The 24,031-nt window shown below is 42.4% G+C and overlaps 3 protein-coding genes across 3 annotated transcripts; 2 read left to right on the top strand and 1 right to left on the bottom strand.

Annotated features, from left to right (window-relative positions):
• Nucleotides 1-8,111: 8,111 nt before the first annotated feature.
• On the top strand, nucleotides 8,112-17,665 carry LOC112874231 (myosin-1-like). Its single transcript, XM_025937438.1, has 23 exons — nucleotides 8,112-8,899; nucleotides 9,708-9,809; nucleotides 9,890-10,033; nucleotides 10,111-10,261; nucleotides 10,343-10,370; nucleotides 10,733-10,898; nucleotides 10,971-11,034; nucleotides 11,138-11,151; nucleotides 11,245-11,329; nucleotides 11,521-11,624; nucleotides 11,719-11,857; nucleotides 12,963-13,081; nucleotides 13,178-13,330; nucleotides 13,411-13,500; nucleotides 13,770-13,847; nucleotides 14,888-15,046; nucleotides 15,147-15,350; nucleotides 15,444-15,649; nucleotides 15,724-15,859; nucleotides 16,082-16,211; nucleotides 16,314-16,460; nucleotides 16,559-16,638; nucleotides 16,760-17,665. Exons 1-23 carry the CDS (start codon nucleotides 8,489-8,491, stop codon nucleotides 17,417-17,419), a joined length of 3,570 nt encoding a protein of 1,189 aa, XP_025793223.1. The 5' UTR covers nucleotides 8,112-8,488; the 3' UTR covers nucleotides 17,420-17,665.
• A 491-nt stretch (nucleotides 17,666-18,156) lies between these two features.
• LOC112878037 (putative pentatricopeptide repeat-containing protein At5g52630) lies at nucleotides 18,157-20,385 on the top strand. Its single transcript, XM_025942430.1, has one exon. The coding sequence runs from the start codon at nucleotides 18,194-18,196 to the stop codon at nucleotides 20,270-20,272; it is 2,079 nt and encodes a 692-aa protein (XP_025798215.1). The 5' UTR covers nucleotides 18,157-18,193; the 3' UTR covers nucleotides 20,273-20,385.
• Nucleotides 20,386-21,570: 1,185 nt separating this feature from the next.
• Nucleotides 21,571-23,964, bottom strand: LOC112878038 (putative GEM-like protein 8). Its single transcript, XM_025942431.1, has 4 exons — nucleotides 23,575-23,964; nucleotides 23,395-23,475; nucleotides 23,024-23,298; nucleotides 21,571-22,914 (listed from the first exon to the last, which is right to left on the bottom strand). The coding sequence occupies exons 1-4, from the start codon at nucleotides 23,684-23,686 to the stop codon at nucleotides 22,738-22,740; spliced, it is 645 nt and encodes a 214-aa protein (XP_025798216.1). The 5' UTR covers nucleotides 23,687-23,964; the 3' UTR covers nucleotides 21,571-22,737.
• Between the last annotated feature and the right edge of the window lie 67 nt (nucleotides 23,965-24,031).

The raw sequence follows: 24,031 nt of genomic DNA, 5'->3' as shown, positions 1-24,031 counted from the left end.
TCAGAATCCTATATAGCAGAGGAGAGCGACGCCGACGCTTCAACGCATGCGCCGGAACGTGCCCATCCAATAATCCAATCCCAGGGAGGAGCTGGAACAAGGGACCGCCCCAGCTGATCGGATCACTTGGCAGATCAAAGGCCGCCCTCGCCAATGTCGACCCACAGGTCAAAAGAAGAAACCGATCCCCGCCCCGGGACCCGGATCTCCCAGGAGTGGCCCGGGGGGGGGGGGGGGGGGGGGGGGGCACTACTCATGCCATGCGCGTGGCACGCCTGGTGAATGCCCCCGGTGGCCGCGCCGCTCCATCCACGGACGCATCATGCACCCGCGCGCTTGCCGTCCATGCCGGATGTGGCCCCTCCTCCACCTTTAATTTTGTGCGTGGTCACATGATCGTCATAAAGCACGCCACACGTATCATCATGCTAACTAAACAATCATTTTTCCCTTTTTTTTCTTCTCCCTAGCGGCTAGCGCATCATCTTCCACAGCAGTTTTTCCTAATTTAAAGACCGTTGTAAAGACAATATTTGGCCAATGCAACAGAATTAACGTAGTAAAATAACTTGCATTTGGGAGTTTGTACGACATCATGTCTAATTGAAAAGTTGAGATTTATTTGCCCCCCCCCCCCGGCATCGCAGTGTATCGCGGACACATGGAGAGTAAAGCCTCGCAGCAGAAAATACATGTCGTAGAGAAAGTTGCGCGGAAATTAAGTTGAGCGAGCATGCATGTTACATTCTTGTAGATCAAGATCAAGTTAAACATGAAGGGGAACTTCAGCACCTGCGATGATGGACAGCAAACCAACGGACAAAACAGTGTATCGGTTGCATCGTATGATTATGATTGATTGATCACAGAGGCACCGGATCCATGAAAACATTTCCACCTACCGGGAGAAGGTAATTTGTCCTTTTCTTTTCTTGAGAAACAAGGCAACTTGGCTCCTTGTGGTTTGGGAGATTTGGAATATGAGCGAGATGCGAGAGTTTTCAGAACAAGATACTCTAGTGCAGCTTCTTTAGTTCAGAATATCAAAGATCAAGCGAGAATGTGGTGCATGGCTGGTGCAAAAGATCTGAGAGAGATTGTTCCGGGAGAGTAGTTCTTGTGGACTCTACTTTTTCTTTTTCTTTCTCCCTATAAATTTTTTTTAAAAGTTTTGTCTCTCCTCCTCTATCGATACATGACGGACAGCAATACTGTTGGCGGTTTTAGAAGGAAAAAAAAAAGCAACTTGCCTCACTCTTCATTATTCTCGTGACGTGGATTGGCGGAGACTGGGTGCAAGAAGCTAAACTTAGCTTATCGTGAAGAGTTGCCCTACGAATATTCTTTTCTCGGCATGCATGACAGCATAAATACTGCCATTGCATTTAGGTGGTGCATTACTTTCATATGCTGCTATATAGTAACTCTTAATTTCCATGAACCATCAATCGTTTTCCTTTTCCTTTTCATCTCTTAATTATTAGCACAACGTCACCAACCGATTCCTGATTGACTCGGTTAAACTGAATTACGGTAAAGACTAGTTACAAAACGGCCGCATGTTTGCGTCTCTGCACGGCTGCCTCCATCTATCATTCATATTCGATCCAACACTTCACGGTGGGAGGTGACGTTTCAGGCCCGGGTCACGTGCCTTGGCTGCTGCCTCCGGGCCTACAATCACAGGAAGGGGAGGGGGTTCAGAGAAGCATTTTCATTTCTACTGCTCTCTCTCTCTCTCTCTCTTTAAGAAAATTGTAGTTCTCGAACTGGCCAAAAATTCAAATTCTGATGGCACAGCTGTATTTCTTTTGAAAAGACCTTCAAAACAAGAGACGCCACTTGCATATGTTTCAATAATATTTTTTTAAATACATATAAATTGGTTATGTAGGTTAGAAAAATACCAACATAAATTAGTAAAAATGCTCAATTGACTTGCTAAAGTTTCCTATCACTGGTCATGCAATAAATATCCCCCTACCCCAACACAGTTATTTGCCATCATCCACTAATCACATCATCCAATTATCTTCTAAATATCAACATCAATATCCACTTAACTAAACTCAGGCAAGTCAATCAACATTTTGTAAAATGATGAGCAACTTTTGCGAAATTCATAAGCAAATTAGAATATAATGAAAAGTATTTTCTCACACAAAAAAATATATCTTTGAAACATAGTGATGTGGGATCTTGTTTTGAAGCTCTTACTAAAACGAGTACAACTGTGTCACCGGATTTTGATTTGAAGGCTCAATATTGAAACTACGGTCTTTTTATTTAAAATCGTATATTATGTACATGATGCGGAAGTTGAGCGGAGTAGAAAAACTGCCAAAATAGAAAAACGTGATTAGGAATTTCCCCTAAAAGGAGCGGCCGTATGGCCGGCCTAATGTATGGCTGGCCGTACATTAGTCAGGACCTAATGTATTTTGTAGTACTCTTCTAATTTAATATGGCTTCACATGTATAAGTTCACCTAGGTTTGCACTAAGTCAGACTGTTTTTTTATCTTTGATTGTGAATATCTGAAATATTGTATAGATTGAGTCATTGAGACACAAGTTTTGCACATTATTACTAGATTTATTATGAAAAATACTTTAACAAGTATAGCTTAATTGCTTAGGCTGTGGTACGGTGGAACATACAAACCTAGGTTCAAGTCTCGATAGCTAGGTGTTGATATCAAAATTTGGTAAGATTTTTTGAGAATTCGGTCAAGAAAAGAAATGAATCAGCCGATGGAAGTCTATCCAAAAGAGACCAAGTTAAAAGAAGGAATTGTGAAGACCACTGCATGGTAGTTTAAATTTATTTATTAATTAGGCAGAGTCGGTTGTTTTTCCTTTTATCTTTAGGAAAGTTTGTGTCGCGTTCAACAGGGACTAGTATCCACATATGGGTATAAATATGTACACCCAGGGTCATTGTAATCCTTCTCTCGATCAATACAACACAACTTTCAGTGCATCACCACCCTTTTTTCTGAAGTTTTCATCACTGGCTAAACTTGGCACCTGACGCGGGGCTGAAGCGCTTCGATCTGCAGCGAAGGGGTAAGCTCTAAGTTCCGCCTTGCCTAGAAATTGTATCAGCTATATTGGCATTGTTCAAGGCTGCATCGTTTCGATCTCTTGGATTGCTCTGGTTCGGTTGGTATAATCGCCTACCAGTTATCAATTCTTATCAAGTATTGTAAGGCTGCATCGTTCGATCTCTTGCTAGATCTGATAGAATCACAGTTATCTTGACCTTGCTTAGATCTATCCGCTTATAGTTATTGAATCTGTTGCTTAGCTGCTAATAATAGATTGATTTCTTTAAAAGTATCAGATTAGTTTTCATTAGCCAATAGTTCTTTGTCTTGATCTTATTTAAGCTTTTACTGTGCATGTGTCTTGTCATAACTAGATTTATCGGCTTGTAGTCTTTAGTTTATTGCCATGTTGTCAATACTGTCTCGGTTAGGTCTGATCTGATTGGTGGCGACGGTAGATTAACTGTTATTGGCTTGGTGGTTCTTTTTCGATAAGATAGATGTTCAGTAATCGCTTCATCCTTGTCGGACTCCCAACTGATGTATGCTTCAAACATCGAGCCTAGATTTACTATTCTGTATCAATGTGGGCCGACTGTTTTGTATCACTATTTATGTGTCAGGATCAACATCAAACATATAGCCGATTGTTTAAACTCCTTTCAACATCGGCTGATATCGTTACATTGCCTATCAGCCGATCGGTTCTTTTTATCTATCTTGTTAGTTACAAGATCAAACTGGCTGGAACGCCACGAACCTCAAGACTCAGGACCTGCACTGGAGTTAAGCGGATCTCCCAGGCTGATGTGTTGCATGTGAGAAAGCATCATCGGCCAAGCGATTATTTGCGGCAACACTAGGTTATATGTTGGAGATTGTTTTGATATTCAATCTATATGTATATGGAGGGGGCGTCTAGCTGACTTGATATATATCCCTTCCTTGCTTTATGATATACGCAAAAATGTCGATATAGAGTTCCTATAGCTGGCTGTTTTGTCCTATTAATTTGAAATTAGAGACACCCTTAGATAATATGCAGTAGCAAATACACCATTCATTTTAATGTAGGCAAATACACCATCCTTTTAGTTTTGTCCTAAGTCAAACTTCATCAATTTTGATCAATGTTATACAAAAATATATGAACCTCTACAATACCAAATAAATGCACTTACAAGATGTATTTTATATATGGTGGATTTAACGAGACTGAGATTCGAAGTTATTGATATTGGTGCATTATTCTATAAACACAATCAAAATTAGAGAAGTTTGATTTAGGATAAAATTAAAACGACTTCTATTTTGGAACCAACGAAGGTAGTAATGCTAGTCCGCTAATATACTTGCCCATGATACGTGACTTCGGAACCAGCTACATTATTGTTAAATGCTGACCTCTTCTTTTCTGGAACAAACTACTCAGATCCCAAGGATGATCTGGACACCCGGAAGCCTTCTTAATTGTGGATTTTGTGATCAATACAACAAATGCACGGTACCGACAGTCTGCATGTAGAGCCAGAAACCCTGAATCGCGAGACGATAGAAATAACAAATGCCCTTCATCATAGGGAGCTCGTGAGAAAAGCTCATCACGACCTCACATGCCTGCCGATCTCGCGCCGCCGACGAGCAGATCGATCGCCCGGGCGCATGCATGCACGAGGCTCTGATTAATTACTCGCGACCCGTGCTGTGGGCACCAGGGAAAAGGAAGTAGGATCGGAATCGGAGTGAGTAGAATTAAACTCTGCAGGCACGGTGCTGAAAAAGGTTTTTTTTTTTGGGGGGGGGGGGTGTCAACATGACAAATATTCGCCACTGGCAGGTGCCGGTAAGCTAAACTATTTATGAACCGATCTGCCGATGTGCCTTTGAGCGGAATACACCAATTTTAAAAAAGAATCTTTTAAGATTGTTTTTTTGGCGAGTAATCTTTTAAGATTGTTAGTAGTGCACCGATTGTGAATTTGTGATCTGAATTTGTGAATTTGTGCTTTCATGTGATGGGGTCGTACGTAGTGTACTTGTGTAGAGAACAAACTTAATGCATGCCAGAATAATCCTGAATGCTATTGTTATTAGGTGTAACGTCTCTGTTTATCTCATACTGTTAGGAGCTTTTGGGATTGGGACCAACGTCCTCGAACTCTCGTAGGCAGAACAGGAAAAGTGTTTTGCTTGAAATGGTACTGCCTTTCTGCATTGCCTGTGATTTTCTGAACTGTGGTCCTGAACTAGTGCACGCATACATAGGCCCAGTTGGGGGGTTTGGGAGTCAGTTGAGATCATGTGGGTTGCGGGGTTCAGTGCACTTTTGTATATGGCGTTTCCTCCACGTTTCTCAGTGGATTGATTCGTTGATTAAGGAGTTCCATCAGGATAAAGGAGTAAAATTAACACGCAGTCGCAAAAAGAGTATAGTCAATTGAAGGAGAACACCGCAAGCTTGTTGAGCTACTACTTACCTCTTCCGTTCCAAATTATTAGTCATTAGGTGCATAATTTCTAGTTATATATCATATCTAGGTGCATAGCAAAATTGATGTATGTAGAAAAGTTAAAATAACTAATAATTTAATAATTTAGAACTAAGGGAATACTAACTGACGAGAAATATTCCGAAGTAATCAGGACCGAGAAAGCCGTGGTAGGCAAGTTAGGTTTGTTGTGAAATCGTGTTGGCTTTTGACTTCTCTCACCGTCAAGTTTCTGACAGCATAATAATGCACACCAAAGAACAGGCAAGCGCAAGTGAGAAGATATCTTTCAATTATGACGGTGGACCATGTCCAAACCCCAGATCCTTAACTGACTCCGATCCACAACTAACCACAACCCAACCAGGTATGAATCCAAGTGTGATGCAACATGGTAACGCCAGACATGCATTGCTTCAATTATCGATCCTCCCTATCAATGACAATGCAAGCTGGCTATTTACTTGCGATTTGGGGATCATCTAATTCTTTCTTGCGTCTACTAGAAATTAAAAGCTTTTTATTTGGGTACCGAAATTAAAAGCTCTAGGGTCTAGCTCGGTAATATCTAGTAGTATCTCACTTCAGCCGTTGGCTAATTCAACCCTAGTAATTTGGTGCTGAGTTGGCACATGACGTCTAAATGCCTGATTGGATGGGTTAAAATTAAATGCTAAACTTTAGCACACTCGTACCTTATTACTAAAGTTTTTGAGTCTTAAAAGTTCAAACCACCCCATTAACACTTCTGTTTGTATAAAGTTTAGCACTTTTGCATATTAATATTTGGATCCAAACATCTCATAATTGATTACTATATCTCGCTGTAGAAAGGTGCCTTAGCATTTTCGCCGATCCGATAAGAAAGGAAAAGGACGACACTTGAAAACAAAGGGTTAAACAAACGAAAGCATCTTCCGTGTCTCTTGTGCGATCCCCATCAAACACGAAGCACCCTTCGAACCAGAACAAAACCGACCATTTTGGACGACACGGCCATACAGACTACACAAAGCCCCCAATTTTAAATGGCTCGCAAGCAACCCGACCACTGTCATGCCGCCACGTGGCAAACGGGGACTCGTTCCCCCGAACCACCTCTCTTCTTCTCTGTAGCCGCCGTCTCTCCACCGCTGAAAAGGCCAAATGAAAAAAGAAGGTAACCACCCTTCCCGTCCATCGGATGTCCATCCGGCGGCTGCGATTCAAAGCGCGAGCGAGACGTTGGACCGCTACCCAGTCAAGAGGCCGGGAAGTATTTGTCTACCGACCGCCCCCTGCAGTCTTCGGCCACGTCACGTGCTCCACGGGACCAGACCTCCGAAATCCTGGAGAGGTACGGGTACAATGCGCGTGGGTTTCGGAGCGCGTGAAGTCCCGGTCTTGCCCCTGGTGTCAGCGGTCACTGTTCAAAAAGCAGGGGCTTCCGCGTCATTTCGCCGGAGCCGTTTAACCGACTCACGTGCTAGCGGTAGCGGGAGCGGGTGGTTACTGCAGTACTCCCGCTCCGTGCGCGCTGACAGAATTTTGACTGGTGGGCCCACGTGTCATTGGTCGCAGACTGTAAAATTCGCTTTCCTCTGCCCGATGCCGTGGGCGTGGTGTGGCCTGCGAAAAGTGCCGTGCGGTAATGACGGAAAAGCCCTTTGGCTGGTCTGGTAATTGCGGAGGTGATCACCACACCTGCCGCCCGTACCCTGACAGAGTGGTTTCTAGAGATCATTTTGCTCTTAGGCAATGAGCGTACTTGGTACCTGGTTAATCAGGACCAACCTAGGACCCCCTTGCATGTGAGAGCTAAATCTACGTCCTAACAATCATTCAATGTCTAGAGGAGTTGAGCTTATTATGGCCTACTCTTTGTTTCTACTGTTGCCAAGAGGATTCATCCCAAAAGGTATGGCTGGTTCCAGGTAATCAATGTGCTAGCATTGCTCCACCTCACAAAGAAATTCAAGTCCTTTTCGACATGAAAATTGAAATTACATCTTTTTGATAAATTTACTAACATCAATCTTACACTATCATCGTATCTAATGTGTTGTTGTAAATATTTTGGAAAGCCTGAAAAAAAGAGGAAAATTAAGCGGCTTATAGTTAGATCGAAGGGGGTGCTAGCTTGCAGAATCAGTTTCGGAGCATTTTGCCGAGAAAATCAAAAAAGAAACTCTCAAAGTCCCCCAGATCGCAACATTTTGCAAATTTGGAAAACTCCCGGGGCAATCCTGCCATTTTCAGTGCACGTTGCGGCAGCACGGGCGGGCGCGCACTATGGCCGTTAGCGCCGTTAACGCGGAACCCGGCGGCCGTTAGCCAACCGCTCGTGACTGGTGCTGCTGCTCCCACTCGCTTTTTTCTGGATCTGACGGAGCAGAGCAGCCGAATTACGTGCGCCATGTGGCGGATTCAAAACCTTCCCGATGCGATAGCGAGGCAGCCCTCCACCCACTGCTGCCCCCATTTAAATTTAAACATTTTTAAACCCAACCCCCCCACGAAATTCGCAGGCCACCTTAATTCCATTATTAAATTATTATTATTTCTCCCGACCCAGCCCGCTGCTTCCTTCCTTCCCTCTCTTTCTCTCTCTCTTCCAGCGACAGAGACAGGCAGAGGGGAAGCGTTCGCGACGGGAGCTGGAGGAGGCGGTGAGCCGCGGCCGCGCGATTCGCGTGCCGGAGGGGTCGGGCTAGCGGCGCCGCGCTCGCCATTTCTCGGGTGGCGCGGCCGGGTGGGTCTGCCCGCGAGATCGGCAGTTTTTTCTGTGGGTTTTTTCCTGGCCTGTTTTTGGGAGGTGTTTTGCTAGGCGCGAGCGTGGATTCGCGTCGGGCGGAGGTGTCTGGGGGCCGATTTGAGGCGGCCGGGGCGGAGATCCCGCGGGGAGCCGCGGTTTCGCTGCGGCCCGTGAGGTGATTCCGGTCGCTGTGCCTGCCGGCCGGCCGGCGAGGCGATGGCGTCGGTGTCCGTGCGGAAGTCCACGGCGCTGCGGGCGCGCAACGGGCCCAGCAAGCTGCAGCCGGCGCGGTCCATGCCGCTCGACTACAGGTACTCGGCAGCGGCGAACGGGTCAGGCGGCGCCCCTGCGGCGAACGGCGGCGGCCGCCGAGCTGCCGCCGCGGAGGCGGAGAAGGAGGAGAAGGAAGGGGAGGTGGTGCGGTTGGAGGGGGACGACGCGGACTCGCCGTACAGCTCCAAGGCGGCAACAGCTGAGGAGGAGGAGGTGGGGGAGATGGGTGGAGGCGGCGAGGAGGTAGATTCCGCAGCCGCGGCAACGCCGAGGCGGCTGTCGCCCACGGCAGCTACGAGCCCCACCCAAGGCGATGCCAGGTGGGGTGACACCAGCTCGTACGGCGCTAAGAAGGTGAGCTGTTCTTCCTTTTCATTCATGAACCTTTCGGAATGTGACCAACAGGTTGGGACTTGGGAGCTCCAGACATTTGGGAAATTAATTTGGTAAAACCATGCAAATGAAATGCTGATCTGCTATGAGTGGTAGTCTTCCAGTATTATGTGAAACCAAGCACTAGGATGAGCTATGCCTATTATTACCATTTTTGGGGCACATGCAAAGGTGTGGCATTTGTGTGCTTTAGGTTGTTTTTTGCATAGCATTTGCTAAGTAAGATGCTACAGTTGAGTTGACACGAGAGTTTTGGTAATTTGTTTTTTTTTTACTTTTAGATCTGAATTTGATTTCTTTAGTGCTATCCTTCTAGGTTGTTAGTGCACCACAATCTGTCATAAACCTTTCTCCTAGCAATTTCAATTGCATAAATGTGACATGGGGAAGTGATGTATCTTCTTTGAACTTTTGTTGTGACTTGTGAGTTGTGACCAGGTCGTTTTACAATTTAGTCCGAAGCAACCTTTTACTTTCCATCTGTCAAAGAGTTCAAAACCTTTGTTTCCTAGTAGAGTCTAGTAAGAAAAACCTTGGTAACTGTAGCATGTTAAAACTAAGAGAAGCATCTGGGTTGGTTATTTAGATTTCAGCCAGTTAATTAGCCTCTCTGTCTATATGATTTCAAAATTCAGGCATGCCTGTTTGAACATTCACCTGCTGATATTGTACATGAAACATAGCCCCTAGTTTCCGTACTTATGTCTCTTTTAACAACTTGGACTTGGAGTACAATGCCAATTCAAATTCGACGCTATTCGTGTTGCAGAAGCATAGAGTTTTTTGTCAGCTTCCGAATGGTGATTGGGCATTATGCACTGTCCTTACAACCTCTGGTGACGAGTCCGTCCTAAAGGTTTCTGAAGGAAAAGTAAGTTTCAGATTTTTTTCTAAGATATACTCTTATCGCTTGGAAGCACGACCATTTGACCCCATTCTTCTAATTCTAAGGTCCTGAGGTTAAAAACAGAGAGTCTTCAACCTGCAAATCCTGAAATTCTTGATGGAGTGGATGATCTTATGCAGCTAAGTTATCTAAGTGAACCATCAGTACTGTACAATTTGCAGTACAGATACTCCCAAGACATGATTTATGTAAGAACTGATGTGAATGTTGCCTTTTTTATGGGGTTGGATTAATGGCTTTATTATTGATATTTATTATATTATAGACTAAAGCAGGCCCAGTTTTGGTGGCTGTCAACCCTTTCAAGAAAGTTTCACTATATGGTACTGAGTACATTGATGCATATAGAAATAAAACAATGGACAACCCACATGTTTATGCAATAGCAGATGCAGCTCTTCGTGAAATGAAACGAGGTCAGTCCACAAATGTTGATGCATCAAATCTTGTTTCTACATCTACATTGTGCCTAACTAAGTGTTCTATTCATTTTTCAGATGAAGTTAACCAGTCTATAATTATAAGGTGGGTTAGCTTTCTTTTTTTCACCTTGAAGTATTATTAGTGTATTAAAGCCATGAACTTTGATGGTAAGTGATGGTAATATATAGTCAAGCCTCAGAAAATATTCTTTTTCAAGGATGCTGCGATTCCATTTGTATTAGTTTCTCATCAGCTGAATTGAATAAATCTGTCCATCCAAGTTTATTTTACTTTTGCCAGTTGCCTCACTGATGGAGAAATTCCTATGGCTTCATCGAACAAGTTAAATTTTTCTTTAAGTTAGTTTTGTTGAGGCCATTTGAGAAATTGACTCCATTAATATTCTAATAGCACCGTTATCAATAATGTGAATAGATGATGCCATTTTTCTTCTTTTGATACAGTGGTGAGAGTGGAGCGGGAAAAACAGAAACTGCGAAAATTGCTATGCAGTACCTGGCTTCTCTTGGAGGTGGAAGTGGCATTGAGTATGAAATTTTACAGACCAATCCAATACTCGAGGCTTTTGGGAATGCAAAGACATTGAGAAATGATAACTCAAGTCGTTTTGTAAGTTTTATTCTTGTATGTATCACTATACTGCAGTTTGGAACAAAGACTAATCCTTATTCTCAATTGCAGGGAAAGCTTATCGAAATTCATTTCAGTACAACTGGAAGAATATGTGGTGCCATGATTCAAACATGTATGCAGATCCACTAAGTCCTCTTTTCAATATCATTAGCTTTTGCATATTAAATTTCTAACTATGGTTACTGATTTTTTCTGATTATCTGTTGCATGGACAGTTTTACTTGAGAAGGTAACCTCTAATCTCATGGTTGTCCTTAAAAAAAGCAACAACTGTAGCATTTCACAATAAATAGTCTAATGTTGCATATTTTCACCATGACAGTCCAGAGTTGTACAATGTGCTGTTGGTGAGCGATCCTACCATATATTTTATCAGCTATGTGCTGGTGCACCTGCGTCTCTTAAAGGTACATAATCTATCGATACATCTAGACACAATTAAGGTGATGACATCTGATTATATCCTTTAACACATTCCAACTTGTTCTATACTAGAAAGGGCTAGAAATTGATGCCTTCATATTCTCAATGACAACTCCATACTGCTCTCTTTTCCTCTGCACAAGCCAGGATTTAATCATATAAATTTCATATACAGATAAGTTGAATTTGAAAAAGGTGGATGAGTACAAATATCTTAAGCAGAGCTGTTGCTATTCAATTGCTGGTGTGGATGATGCCCAAATGTTTCGAACTGTGACGGTATGTTGTTTTCTATACCTCATTACATGGAACAAGACCTTTATTCTGTTTGCTCTTTCCTCCTTTTGCGTTTGCTGACTTCTTTCTGTTTTAGGAAGCTATGAACATTGTCCATATCAGCAAAGAAGACCAAGAGAATGTTTTTGCAATGGTCTCTGCGGTCCTTTGGCTTGGGGATGTCTCGTTCACTGTAATTGATAATGAAAATCATGTTGAAATCATTGTAGATGAAGGTAAACTAAGACCTTTGATCTTCGCTCAATAGTTTAGTGTTTCAATTTTGCCCCTCATTGTACTAATTTTGTTGGCCGTCATTTTCCTAATATTCATCTCAGGAAGTTTGCTTTAGTTTCTGTTTTTAGTACATAGCAATGCTAGCAACATTTTGAATAATACCTTTTATTGGATTCTGTTGACTCTGGTCTACCTTTTTTTTATTAGCGGTTTGGATCCTGAGGTTTGAAGTTGCTCCTTTCCACAAATCTTTATTCAGATGCTTAAAAGCAAAAGCACTAACCTAGGACGAACTAGGTGGCATCGTAAATAAGAAGAAATAGGTACCCAAATGCGCCCCGAAGAGGATTCGAACCTAGGTGGTGGCGGTGTACACCCACACCTCCTACCAACTGAGCTTAGCTATGTGCTGGTGTACACCCTACAAAATAATGTTTTTAACTATTGTGGAATCGACTATGTTTTTAATGCTCAATTTCCCTTAGAAGGTCAAGATTTTTGGGGAAATGGACAAATGGCTGGTGTATGGAACTTTGTACTGTAGTCTAGAGCTATGAGGTCCCGTGTCCTGTGCTTAAAAGCTATCCTGATTATCTGTTATGATCAGGAACTGAACGATAGCTTGGTTGGTGGAGCCTCCAGTTGAGAGGCCGCCCACCGAAGCTTGAACCAGGTGCTTGCAGGTCCTGTGAATACCGTCGCAAAGGGTTTGGTACCCCTTTCTTAAGGCAAAGCCTCCAGGGGGATGTGTTCTCCCTGTGGCCAAGTATTTTTTTTACTAGTCTGTTATGATGAAGATTGAAGACCTACTGAGATTATTTACTAGGTAAAAAAATGGTAGCCACAAGTTTGGCAATGATGGTCTGTTAGAGTCCATATGTTTGGCCTGGTCTAGCCTCAACATGGAACTGTTGACATATGATCAGGATTGTCTTATCTTTGACAGTATAAGCTTTCCTGTGACAGAGTGCATGTGCATAAAACTTACCTCTTGGTTTCAAGGAATCTGCTTAATGCTGTTTTAAAAGTTTGAACACAAACTAGCATTTTGTATCACTACACGTCGCTACTATATTTATTAACAAAGGTGTCCTGCAATTGCAGCTTCCAAAACAGTTGCAGAGCTTCTTGGCTGCAGTATTGAAGATCTCAATTTGGCTTTGTCAAAGCGCCACATGAAAGTCAATAATGAAAACATTGTCCAGAAGCTTACGCTTGCCCAGGTTAGTTGTTTCTCAACTAATGGCAAGATAACAACCATAGTTATTGAAAGTACCAATGAATTTGCATATCTGATGCATGCACCCCTTTTATTTCAGGCTACTGACACAAGAGACGCACTGGCCAAATCAGTCTATGCCAGTTTGTTTGAGTGGCTTGTAGAACAAATTAATAAGTCTCTCTCAGTTGGCAAGCGTCGAACTGGGAGATCAATCAGTATTCTTGATATCTATGGCTTTGAATCATTTGATGTAATGTACTTCCTTTTGAACTAAAGTCATCATATATTAACATGTAAATGGTTACTCATATGACATGATTGGATTTGCAGAAGAACAGTTTTGAACAGTTCTGCATCAATTATGCCAATGAGAGGCTACAACAACATTTCAATCGTCATTTGTTTAAGCTTGAACAAGAGGTGAGTTACTTTTTATGTTTTAGCTTGGAAAGTCTATGGTGTCAAGTCACAATTCTGTTATCAACTTTACGATGCTTAGCTATGTTTTCTTTCCTGTAATGTAATGTCCATCCTATATTCCTATTAAGTCTGCGTAGTGATTCATGGTTCTAGAATTCCGTTATCTAAGTGGAAAGTGGTGAACTTGAAATGTTTCTCATTCTGTCATTTTTTTTTCTGAAAAATACCGTCAAACATTTCTCAAAGAAACAAATTATTTCTGTGAACAGGAATATGTTGAGGATGGCATTGACTGGGCAAAGGTTGATTTTGAGGACAATCAAGACTGTTTGAATCTATTTGAGAAAGTATGAGCCACTGCATTCTTTTCACTCATTGTCCCTTGCAAATGATTGTATTAGCCCACAAATTCTGGAAAGTCATTAAGTAGCAATTTCTTTTATTTCCCCTCGACCACAGGGGAGATATTCCCAGGCTTTGAATTTGTTTAGGTGAGAGTACCGAAACGTGGTCGTCCTGGATCACTTGAAACCAGATTCAAAGGGTTCTAACCCAGGTGGGCATTCCATCAAAGGGGGCTCTATGGATGCTTGGTTCTCATGTACAAATTCTTATTCTGGGAAAAAAAAAATCTACAATACTCCCTTAGGAGAAAAATGTTTTCCTACTTTATTTGACAATAGGCAAAGCTGAGTGCTACTGCCTACTAGGATGCTAGTCCATTATTGATGAGGAAAACGGAGACGTATTCTCTTTGCCTTGTCTGCATTCTTCTGGCTGAAAAATATGTTAATGTCAGAAGAAGACTTGAACTTTGCTGTACCTAGTCTTCCAACATTGTGTCCAAAGTAAAGATTTGTCTGATTAAAATAATACTAGTCAAAATGAAAATTTGGTAAAATGTGTCCAAAGGGCTGAAAGCTAAGTCTATGACTTCCAGAATACGCGACTATTTAGATATTTTCATTGTTAGATGTCAATTGGTGTTGGTTCTACAGAGCTTTGTGAAAATTTTTGTGGATTGACATTTGTAGACCTGACCAATATTTTACAAGTAAAAGGAGTTGCTGGTTTATCAAACCATGATGATAATTGATAAAACAAGGTTATGCTTAGAGCCATTGGATTCTATGTTTCTTATCCAGGGAAGAGATTGGGTTAATATTCCATGGATTCTAAATAATCCAATAACATTTAGACAATCCATAGTGTTTATGGCTTTTTTCTTATCACGCTTCATGATTTCGTACACATATTTTCTATTATCATCTGAAAACTTGGTAAAGGATAACGTCCCAACTTGCCTTGCTTTGTATATCTTTCAAACTTGACCTGAAACCATATATAGTAACATATATGTGCTTTCTGTCTAATGTTTTTAATACAGAAACCACTGGGGTTATTGTCTCTGCTGGATGAGGAATCAACTTTCCCCAATGCCACAGATCTTACTTTTGCAAACAAGCTTAAGCAACATCTTGACTCGAACTCTTGCTTCAGAGGAGAAAGAGGCAAGGCATTCGCTGTCCGTCACTACGCAGGAGAGGTATACTACTGAAAATATGCTGTTTAGACTTTAGAATATATGTTTTCTTCAATCTCTGTTTTACCATTTGTCAACGTTAGTTCTGATTCCTGATAATCAGGTGGCTTATGACACTTCGGGTTTTCTGGAGAAAAATAGAGATTTGTTGCACATGGACTCCATACAGCTCCTTGCCAAATGCAAATCTTCTCTGCCACAAATGTTTGCATCTAAGATGCTAGCTCAATCGGATAATTCTATATCCGTTCCATATAGATCCAGTGCTGCTGATTCTCAAAAGCTAAGTGTTGCTATGAAGTTTAAGGTGCGGATTTTTGTACTCGCAAGAATATCCTCTTTGCTAGTTCTTGAATGAAAGAACAATTCTTAATTGACCATACATGTGCAATTTTTGTAGGGACAACTGTTCCAACTTATGCAGAGACTGGAAAGTACAACACCACACTTTATTCGCTGCATTAAACCAAATAATCTACAACTTCCTGCAATTTACGAGCAAGGTCTTGTGCTTCAACAACTAAAATGCTGTGGAGTTCTTGAGGTTGTCCGGATTTCAAGATCTGGATATCCAACTAGAATGACTCATCAGAAGTTTGCTCGGCGGTAAGTGGAATCTCTTAACAGCTGCATTAAATTTCTGCCAACTTGTTTAAAAGTTAATGCTTGATTTTGATTAGGTATGGCTTTCTTCTTCTTGAGGATGTTGCATCTCAAGACCCACTCAGTGTTTCAGTTGCAATTCTTCATCAGTTCAACATTTTGCCTGAGATGTACCAAGTTGGCTACACAAAATTATTTTTCCGAACTGGTCAGGTCAGTGGTTCTATTTATCCAATTTGCTGGTATATTGACTACATTAGAAAGTAAAGCTGTTTTCTTCAGTACATGTTTACAAACCATGTCTTGTACTTGATTCAGAGCACATGTTGCCATCGGTACATGTCTTATGTATATATGAATGCATTACCTTTTACATAAAGCGTTTAGTTAAAATAATCTTGTGTTACTGTTTCGTTTTGATTTTGTGAACTGAAGATCGGCAAACTTGAAGATACTCGGAATCGTACTCTGCATGGTATTTTAAGGGTGCAAAGCTGTTTCAGAGGACATCAAGCACGGCATCATGCGAGAGAACGAATAAGAGGAGTTTTGGCTCTTCAATCATGTAATTCTCCCATTTTACATATTGCATATTTTACTTTTTGTTATTTTTGGTGCATTTTCCTCTTAAGTTTACTGTATGGATCGGATCCACTCTTACTTGCAGTCATTCGTGGCGAGAATGCGCGTTACGTTTATTCGTCTCTGTTGAGGAAACATAGGGCAGCAACTATTCTGCAGAGAAATGTGAGATGTTGGCTTGCAAGAAGGTATTTCACAAATATCCGGAGGGCCTCAGTGGTAATACAGTCTGGTATGTAGGCTCGATCCTCCTATTCTATATAAGTTCATCAAAGGGAAGTGGTAATCTGACACACTGTTGCTGTTTCTTCCTATATTCCTGATATGCAGGTATTCGTGGTGATCTTGTTCGAAGATGTAACGGCAATATTGATCTGATAAACGTGTTAAGAGAGTTTGAATCAAAACAGGTATGGCAAATGGGTGCCTTATATTGTGCTGCTGGCAGTCATATGCTCTGTAGTGTTGCTATTGATCCATCTCATTTAATTCAGAACCGCATGAATGTTTGCATTATTATTATTGTTTCAGGAGGCAGAGGGTGACCAAATTTTGATCAAGGCATCAGTCCTTGCTGAGTTACAGAGGCGGATATTAAAAGCTGAGGCCACAGTTCGAGAGAAGGATGAAGAGAATGAGATGCTTCATCAGCGGCTTCAGCAATATGAAAACCGATGGTTAGAGTATGAGCAGAAAATGAAAGCTATGGAGGAAATGTGGCAGAAGCAAATGCGGTCATTGCAATCAAGCCTTTCAGTAGCGAAGAAGAGCCTTGCTCTCGACGAGACCCCTAGGATGTCGGACTCATCGGTTGATCAGAGCTGGGAGATCAATGGGAACCATGTTGGAAGTGGGTCTCAGCTGGTGCCACTCACCGCCGGGCGGGAAATGAATGCAGGCCTTAGCGTCATCAACCGCCTAGCGGAAGAATTCGAGCAGCGGAGCCAGGTCTTTGCTGATGACGCCACGTTCATAGTTGAGGTCAAGTCCGGGCAAGCGGATGCCAGCCTGAACCCAGACATGGAGCTCCGTAGGCTGAAGCAGAATTTTGACTCATGGAAGAAGGACTTCGGCAGCCGCATCAGGGAGACGAAGGTGATCCTGAACAAACTTGGGAATGGCAACGAGTCATCGCCCAACTCCGTGAAGCGGAAATGGTGGGGTAGGTTAAACACCTCCAAGTTTTCGTGAATTTATGCATGAATGCGATGTGTAGATGCGCCGGCGCGGTTCCTAACGGCCTAGAGTTTCTATTGTACGGGTGTTGTGAAAGTCCAGCGTGTTGGGCTGGATTTGTGATCCGTGGAGGGCGAGTTGTATAGTTTCTTTTTCCACGAGGGCTTCCTTTGAGAGGTCAAGGACCACTAAGTTGTGATGTAATTACTTGCTGAAATAGTTGTTGAAGGGAAGATTGCGAGGTTGCTCACTGCTCCGCTATTCTCATGCTCTATTACTTTCTCCACGTTGTAGATTAGCCGTTTTGAATCTGGCTTCTGGGCACGGTGTAATCAATCATCTGTGGCCTGTGTAAATTAATAAACACGTTCCATTTCAAAATACAATGTATGGTTTGATTTGACACTATTTTGAAAAGCATACGTAATGTATTGTTCATAGCAAGATTATAATAAAGTATGTACTTTCAAATTGAGTTAATGTGTATCACTCTTCTATGGAAAAAGTCCCTACATTGAGCTAAATAAACAATGACATGCACGATCCTATTCCTAGCATCCCAACTTTGCCTAAGCAAACTCATGTTTGACTGACTGACAACGGGCCCCGGCTCTAAGCCTTAATAGAATCTAAACGCTATACCGAAATATGAAACCTGTTAACGTGTGCAAGTTTGCGATTTTTCCGAAGAGGCGTAAAAGAAAAAACCCTGCACACGGCAGTTAACAGCTGGAGTAAAAGTACACGCGGGGTCTCTCGTCTCTGACTGCCGGTCCGGCCCGACCACGCATGGGAAAGCTCCGGGGCCAGAATACGCGCCCGCCGGACGCCGCCGCCGCCGCCTCGCTCCTCCAGTCGTGCGGCCGCAGCGGTGACCTCCGCCGCGGCCGCGCGCTCCATGCGCACCTCTTGCTCTCCGGCGCGGCCGCCGCGTCGACCTTCCTCGCCAACCACCTCATCACCATGTACTTCCACTGCGCCGACGCCGCCTCCGCCGTCCGCGTGTTCGGTGCCGTGCCCCGCCCCAACCTATTCTCCTGGACCACGCTCGTCTCGGGGCTCGCCCAGAACTCCATGCACCGCGACGCGCTCGGGGCCTTCGCCGCCATGCGCCGCGCGGACGTCGCGCCCACGCAGTTCGTGCTCTCCAGCGCCGCGCGCGCCGCGGCCGGCCTGGCGGCCCCGCGCCCCGGCGCGCAGCTGCACTGCGTCGGCGTCAGGCTCGGCTTCGACACCGAGCTCTTCGTCGCGAGCAACCTCGCGGACATGTACTCCAAGTGCGGTCTCCTTCGTGAGGCGTGCAGGGTGTTTGACCAAATGCCGCACAAGGATGCTGTCGCCTGGACTGCCATGATTGACGGCTATGCCAAGAACGGGAGTCTCCAGGCAGCTGTACTGTCTTTCCGGGATATGAAATGTGAGGGACTGGTTGGAGCTGACCAGCATGTCTTCTGCAGTGCATTGAGTGCATCAGGAGGGCTCAAGGATGGATGGCTTGGTCGTAGCCTGCATTGTTGTATAGTTAAGGCAGGGTTTGGATTGGAGACTGTTGTGAGGAATGCGCTACTGGACATGTATGCTAAGTCTGGGGATTTGGAGAATGCCTCTCGTGTGGTGAAGATTGACCCTGGAGGTTGGAATGTTGTGTCCAGCACCTCACTGATCGATGGTTATATTGAAACCAATCGTGTTGAGGAGGCCCTTGAGACATATACTGAACTGCGGAGGCAAGGTATTGTGCCCAATGAATTCACTTTCTCGAGCATGATCAAGGGCTGTGCCATGCAAGCTCTGCTTGAACAAGGTACTCAGCTGCATGCTCAAGTGATCAAGACAAGTTGGATCGGTGACTCTTTTGTTGCTTCCACCCTTGTGGATATGTATGGAAAATGTGGCCTCATAAGTTTGTCCGTTCAGTTATTTAATGAGATTGGATACCACACTGAGATTGCCTGGAATGCAGTGATTAATGTATATGCACAGCATGGTCATGGTTGGGAAGCAATCCAAGCTTTTGACAGGATGAACTCAAGTGGTATCAGGCCAAATCACATTACGTTTGTCAGCCTGCTGGCAGCATGCAGTCATGCTGGATTAGTGGACGAAGGACTAAAATATTTTTACTCCATGAAGGATGAACATGGTATTGAACCTAAAGAGGAGCACTTTTCATGTATCATTGATATGTATGGTCGAGCTGGGAGACTAGACGAAGCAGAAAAGTTCATAAGTGAGATGCCTGTCAAACCCAATGCACATGGTTGGTGCTCCTTGCTTGGAGCTTGTAGGATGCGAGGAAACAAGGAGCTGGGAGAGATTGCTGCGCAAAATCTTATGAAGCTTGAGCCAGATAACACTGGTATTCATGTATCCCTTTCTGGGATATATGCATCATTGGGCCAATGGGAGGATGTGAAGGCAGTCAGGAAGTTGATGAGGGATAGTAGGATTAAGAAGCTGCCCGGTTTTAGCTGGGTTGATGCTAACAAGCAAACACATGTTTTTGGATCTGAGGATTGGTCACACCCACAGCAGGAGCAGATATATAAAAAGCTTGAGGAACTCTCGGAGAGGATAAAGGAGGAAGGTTATGTCCCGGACACAATCTCCTTGCCACTTAACCTAGAAGATAGTGCAAAGGAGAGGCTTCTGCGCTATCACAGTGAGAGGATTGCTGTGGCTTTTGCTTTGATAAGCATGCCACCTACAAAACCAATCATTGTGAAGAAGAATTTGCGGATCTGTGCAGACTGCCATTCTGCGTTGAAGTTCATATCTAAGGTAGAAAGCAGGGATATTATCGTTAGAGATAATTCCAGGTTCCACCATTTTGTGAAAGGGAGGTGTTCCTGTGGAGATTACTGGTGATTAACTTGTATGCATGATCCATCATATCTGTTGGCATTAGAAAGGATACAGATGGCATTGTTACATTGCTGCCAGCTGATCGTTTCACAATGCTTAAACTTTACTTGATGTCACAGTGCCACTGGCCCACTGCATGTGAGTGTACAGTTAACAGATATAACAATTTTGATGTTTCAGACAAAATGTAATTAAAACATTATTTAGAAAAAGGAAAAGGTGCGACTCTATTGCAATAAACAGTGAGTTGCTTGCCAGTGCTTAGTAAATGAAAGATTCAATGCCAAGTTAATTAAAAAGAGTCATCATTTGAAGTGTTTCATTCTCCTAAGATATGCCAATATTTCGAGGCACACCGAACGTCAGGTATTCAGTCTTCATCTATTTCATGCCATTTTATGTTTCATGCAGGCTTTTCTTTTTTCTTAAGGATGTAAAATAGGAAATGAAGTTTAAATGACCTTCCTTATGAGTATTCAATATTATATTAGGGAACTGAAGGGAGAGGCACAATTCTTCTGTTTGCCTCTTACCCTAACAATTGTTTTCACATGAAAACTGTGCTCCTCAAAACTGCTCTTGTGCTGTGTATCCTTTCTGTTAGGTAGAAGAACCTAACAAGAAAACATTCAAAGGAATATGCAGCTTAGATTAATTGGTATACTATGCTTTCCTATAAAAGAAATCGTTAAGTCATCTGCAGTGTGATAATCATATTTGTGATTTTGAGTTAACTGTTGTGTAAAGATGATAATATTGGGGCCCTATCATCGTTTCACTCATGAATAGGTATATTTCCTTCTGTATCCTTCCTCTTAATTATCGACTAAACTTTTTGCCAGAACATGGAAATCTGGTAACGGCATGTTAATTGCAGAGGTGTTCCTTTTTTTTGTTAAGCGATAAAAGGCTTCAAACTGGTTGCTTAAAACTTCTTTTCATGCTCTTGAATGGAAAAAGAAGACTTGGTTGGTATCGTTATATGATTTATACAATTTCATACAGAAAAGTTGCTTCGTGTTATAATATTTGCCTGTGGCTTTATACCAGCATTATCCTCTCTAAGTTTACACTTTTGGGATCAATTTTCACGAAGCCATGTTTTCAGTGGTCCAGTACTCCAACTAGTGAAAGTTACACATGGGTATTTTACAAGAAAGAAAAAACTTGATCCCTCTGCTTTTTACTGCATGTACCACTTTCCTGGTTGATACCTGGCTATATTTCTGTGAAAGGTTCCTTTCCTTGTAAGAAATGATCCCTACTCCTGCCCATTAAAATAAGGTGAGACAGCCTAAAAATTCAGAAGTGGCTTTGTTTGATAGAATAAAGTAGTATAACTAACTCAGCACTTTCTCCTGCAGTGTCATCATCTTGCAAGTCAGCACTTTGTCACAGAGTCATCATCTGGTCATCAGGATCATAAATATGCAATGGTGAAATACTTTATTAACTTCAGTAGAAAAGTGGTATTCAATTGTATACTACTGCACCTTGAACTTTGTCAATGTTATTTAAACCTGAGATGAATTTAGTTAAACATCAAAGGGAGCTGTTAGAATAGCTAGCAAGTCATTTAAGAGACTTATCTGCTGTGCAAACGAGGTTTTTTTTCACTTAAAAATCTGAGATTTAGTCAACACATTTTCTGTGCACCTGTCAACATTTAGCTACAATGTGGAGAGCATTGGCTATTACCTTCTAACTCCTTACACTGCCACTTTCTTACACTCATTAACAGTTTTTGACCCTTCTGTTCTGTTTTTATGTTTGAATGCCTAATACCCCTTAATCTACTGAATCCCAGAAAATACTACAACCCATCACACATCTGATGTACCACAGAAAAATAAATAAATAACATAAAAGGAAAGAGGTGCATGGAACATGATAATCCGCTATCACATGCAAATGGAGCATAGACTAGTTTGTGACGGCTATAGATTTAAGAATTTCACATAAGAATGAATTTTATTTTTTAGAAAAATGGAGGGGCGCCCCTACTGGCTACAAATACAAGATGAGAAAACTGTACAGGAAGAACAACCAAAGAACAAGAAAAGGATGCCAAATTACAATAATGGATCTAGCCAATCAATGTGAGGAAAGTAGCTCTTCTTCTCTTAGTTAGAAGAATTAGAAGAACTGTATGCATACATTTACTTTGGGTGAGACCTTTAGTTCAGCATAATCCCTTTCCGGTTATAGTTTTCAAATGAAAGCTTCTGTTGAGAGCTGAGCCTCTCTAAGATAACCTCTTGGTTACAAAAAAAGGGGTGTCGACAGGATCTGATCAATCAGTTCATTCGATATGATTGATCAGTGTATTTGACAATACTGAATCCTTCAAAGACATCATTGGAAAACTTTGCTTTCCAATCAAATGATTGATCAACGCTATGTGTTCAATGTACATATACCATATCAACATGGTATGTAGTATGTTTCAGATTAAAGAACTACTCGTATCATCTCAGCTCCTGAATTACACGCTGAAGATATTTGAATGACTTCTCGTAGCTGACAAAACCCATGAACCAAAAATCAAAACCATCATCAGTAACTACATCAATATACTTCTCATCTGGATTGTATAAATTTTCCCGCACTGAAGCACTCTTTATCCTCTTTGTGGGGATCAACACCTGCGGAAGGTACAAATTTTATTAGCTTAACTTTGAGTATGTCCAAATATCTTTGCGTTGCATTTTCTATCTGATGAACTACTGTATATTGAGACTTTGCTTCAATTACCTTGTAAGGCACCCTTGTACTGCCTCCTTTGGGAGATGCTAAGTTCAAAGGCCTATCACTATGGAAAGCAATTTTCTCAGTTGAGATGAAAAGCATTCCAGCTATTGGACCTGCTGTGGTTGAAAGATAGCATTGGAATGCTTTCACTAGTTTCTCATCTTTCTCGACTGCAAAGTATTCTCTGAAGACCTTGTCAATACCACCAGCTTGGAGAACCTTTGCACCGAAGCTTAGTTTCCCTTTGATAGTTTCTGAAATTTTTGGTCCCAGATATACTGCAAAGAAAAAAGATTGTACCAGTGATGAGAATTTATTTTATCAATATAACACAACTTTCATTTGCGAAAAAAGGACAATGGTTGAAGTCTTACAGTGTTCTTTGAACCCTTGCATGTAGTTATCTTTTTTCTGGCTCAATTTGCTCATCCGATAAATGAAGGAACTCTTCTTATCTGTATCATGCAAAGAATATCAAATCAGTATGGGCATACAGCGTAAAGTTATTGCAGAGGGAGAGGGAGAACTGGGGAAGCAGGTTGTGAGATTCTTACTCTTTTTATGAATCAAGGAAGAACAGGAAGGTTTTCCTTGCATTTCCTCTTGGGCATATGCAAACGAAGCCAAAGGAATTCCAATGACATGCTCCTGGGCAAAACTTTCCATTGTTTGGAGCAGCTCTATCTGCACTTCTGCTTGGATGCTGGTATTTGGTTTTTGCCTGTGCGAATTTGATGCCTGCTAGCGCTCAGTGTCTGAGCCATATGTGTGCATTTATATGGTGAAGCTACTGAAAAGGCAACTTTATTCCAGGGGACAATGTGGTGTAACTGAATCAGCACTTTATGCTGCATACTCACCATCGTCTCATCAGGAACAAAAGCAAGGCCTGCTTTCTTGACTAAAGAAATGGGCATGAGCAGAACAGATGGAGAGTTACCCATGCTTTCCTTTCCTACTCTTTCTATTGCTTACCATGAGGTGTTGATGACAAGCTTTTAGTTGATTTTA

This window comes from Panicum hallii, chromosome 9, assembly GCF_002211085.1.
Source record: "Panicum hallii strain FIL2 chromosome 9, PHallii_v3.1, whole genome shotgun sequence".
Taxonomy (NCBI): domain Eukaryota; kingdom Viridiplantae; phylum Streptophyta; class Magnoliopsida; order Poales; family Poaceae; genus Panicum; species Panicum hallii.
This window is presented reverse-complemented; position numbering and strand designations above follow the sequence as displayed.

Coding starts and splice junctions, on each gene's coding strand:
- LOC112874231 (XM_025937438.1), top strand. CDS start 8,489: ATGGCGTCGGTGTCCGTGCGGAAGTCCACGGCGCTGCGGGCGCGCAAC. Junction 13,082..13,177: donor AGAAGCTTACGCTTGCCCAG/GTTAGTTGTTTC, acceptor CTTTTATTTCAG/GCTACTGACACAAGAGACGC. Junction 13,331..13,410: donor ATGGCTTTGAATCATTTGAT/GTAATGTACTTC, acceptor TTGGATTTGCAG/AAGAACAGTTTTGAACAGTT.
- LOC112878038 (XM_025942431.1), bottom strand. CDS start 23,686: ATGGAAAGTTTTGCCCAGGAGCATGTCATTGGAATTCCTTTGGCTTCG. Junction 23,476..23,574: donor TTCCTTGATTCATAAAAAGA/GTAAGAATCTCA, acceptor TGCATGATACAG/ATAAGAAGAGTTCCTTCATT. Junction 22,915..23,023: donor GTACAAGGGTGCCTTACAAG/GTAATTGAAGCA, acceptor TACCTTCCGCAG/GTGTTGATCCCCACAAAGAG.
- LOC112878037 (XM_025942430.1), top strand. CDS start 18,194: ATGGGAAAGCTCCGGGGCCAGAATACGCGCCCGCCGGACGCCGCCGCC.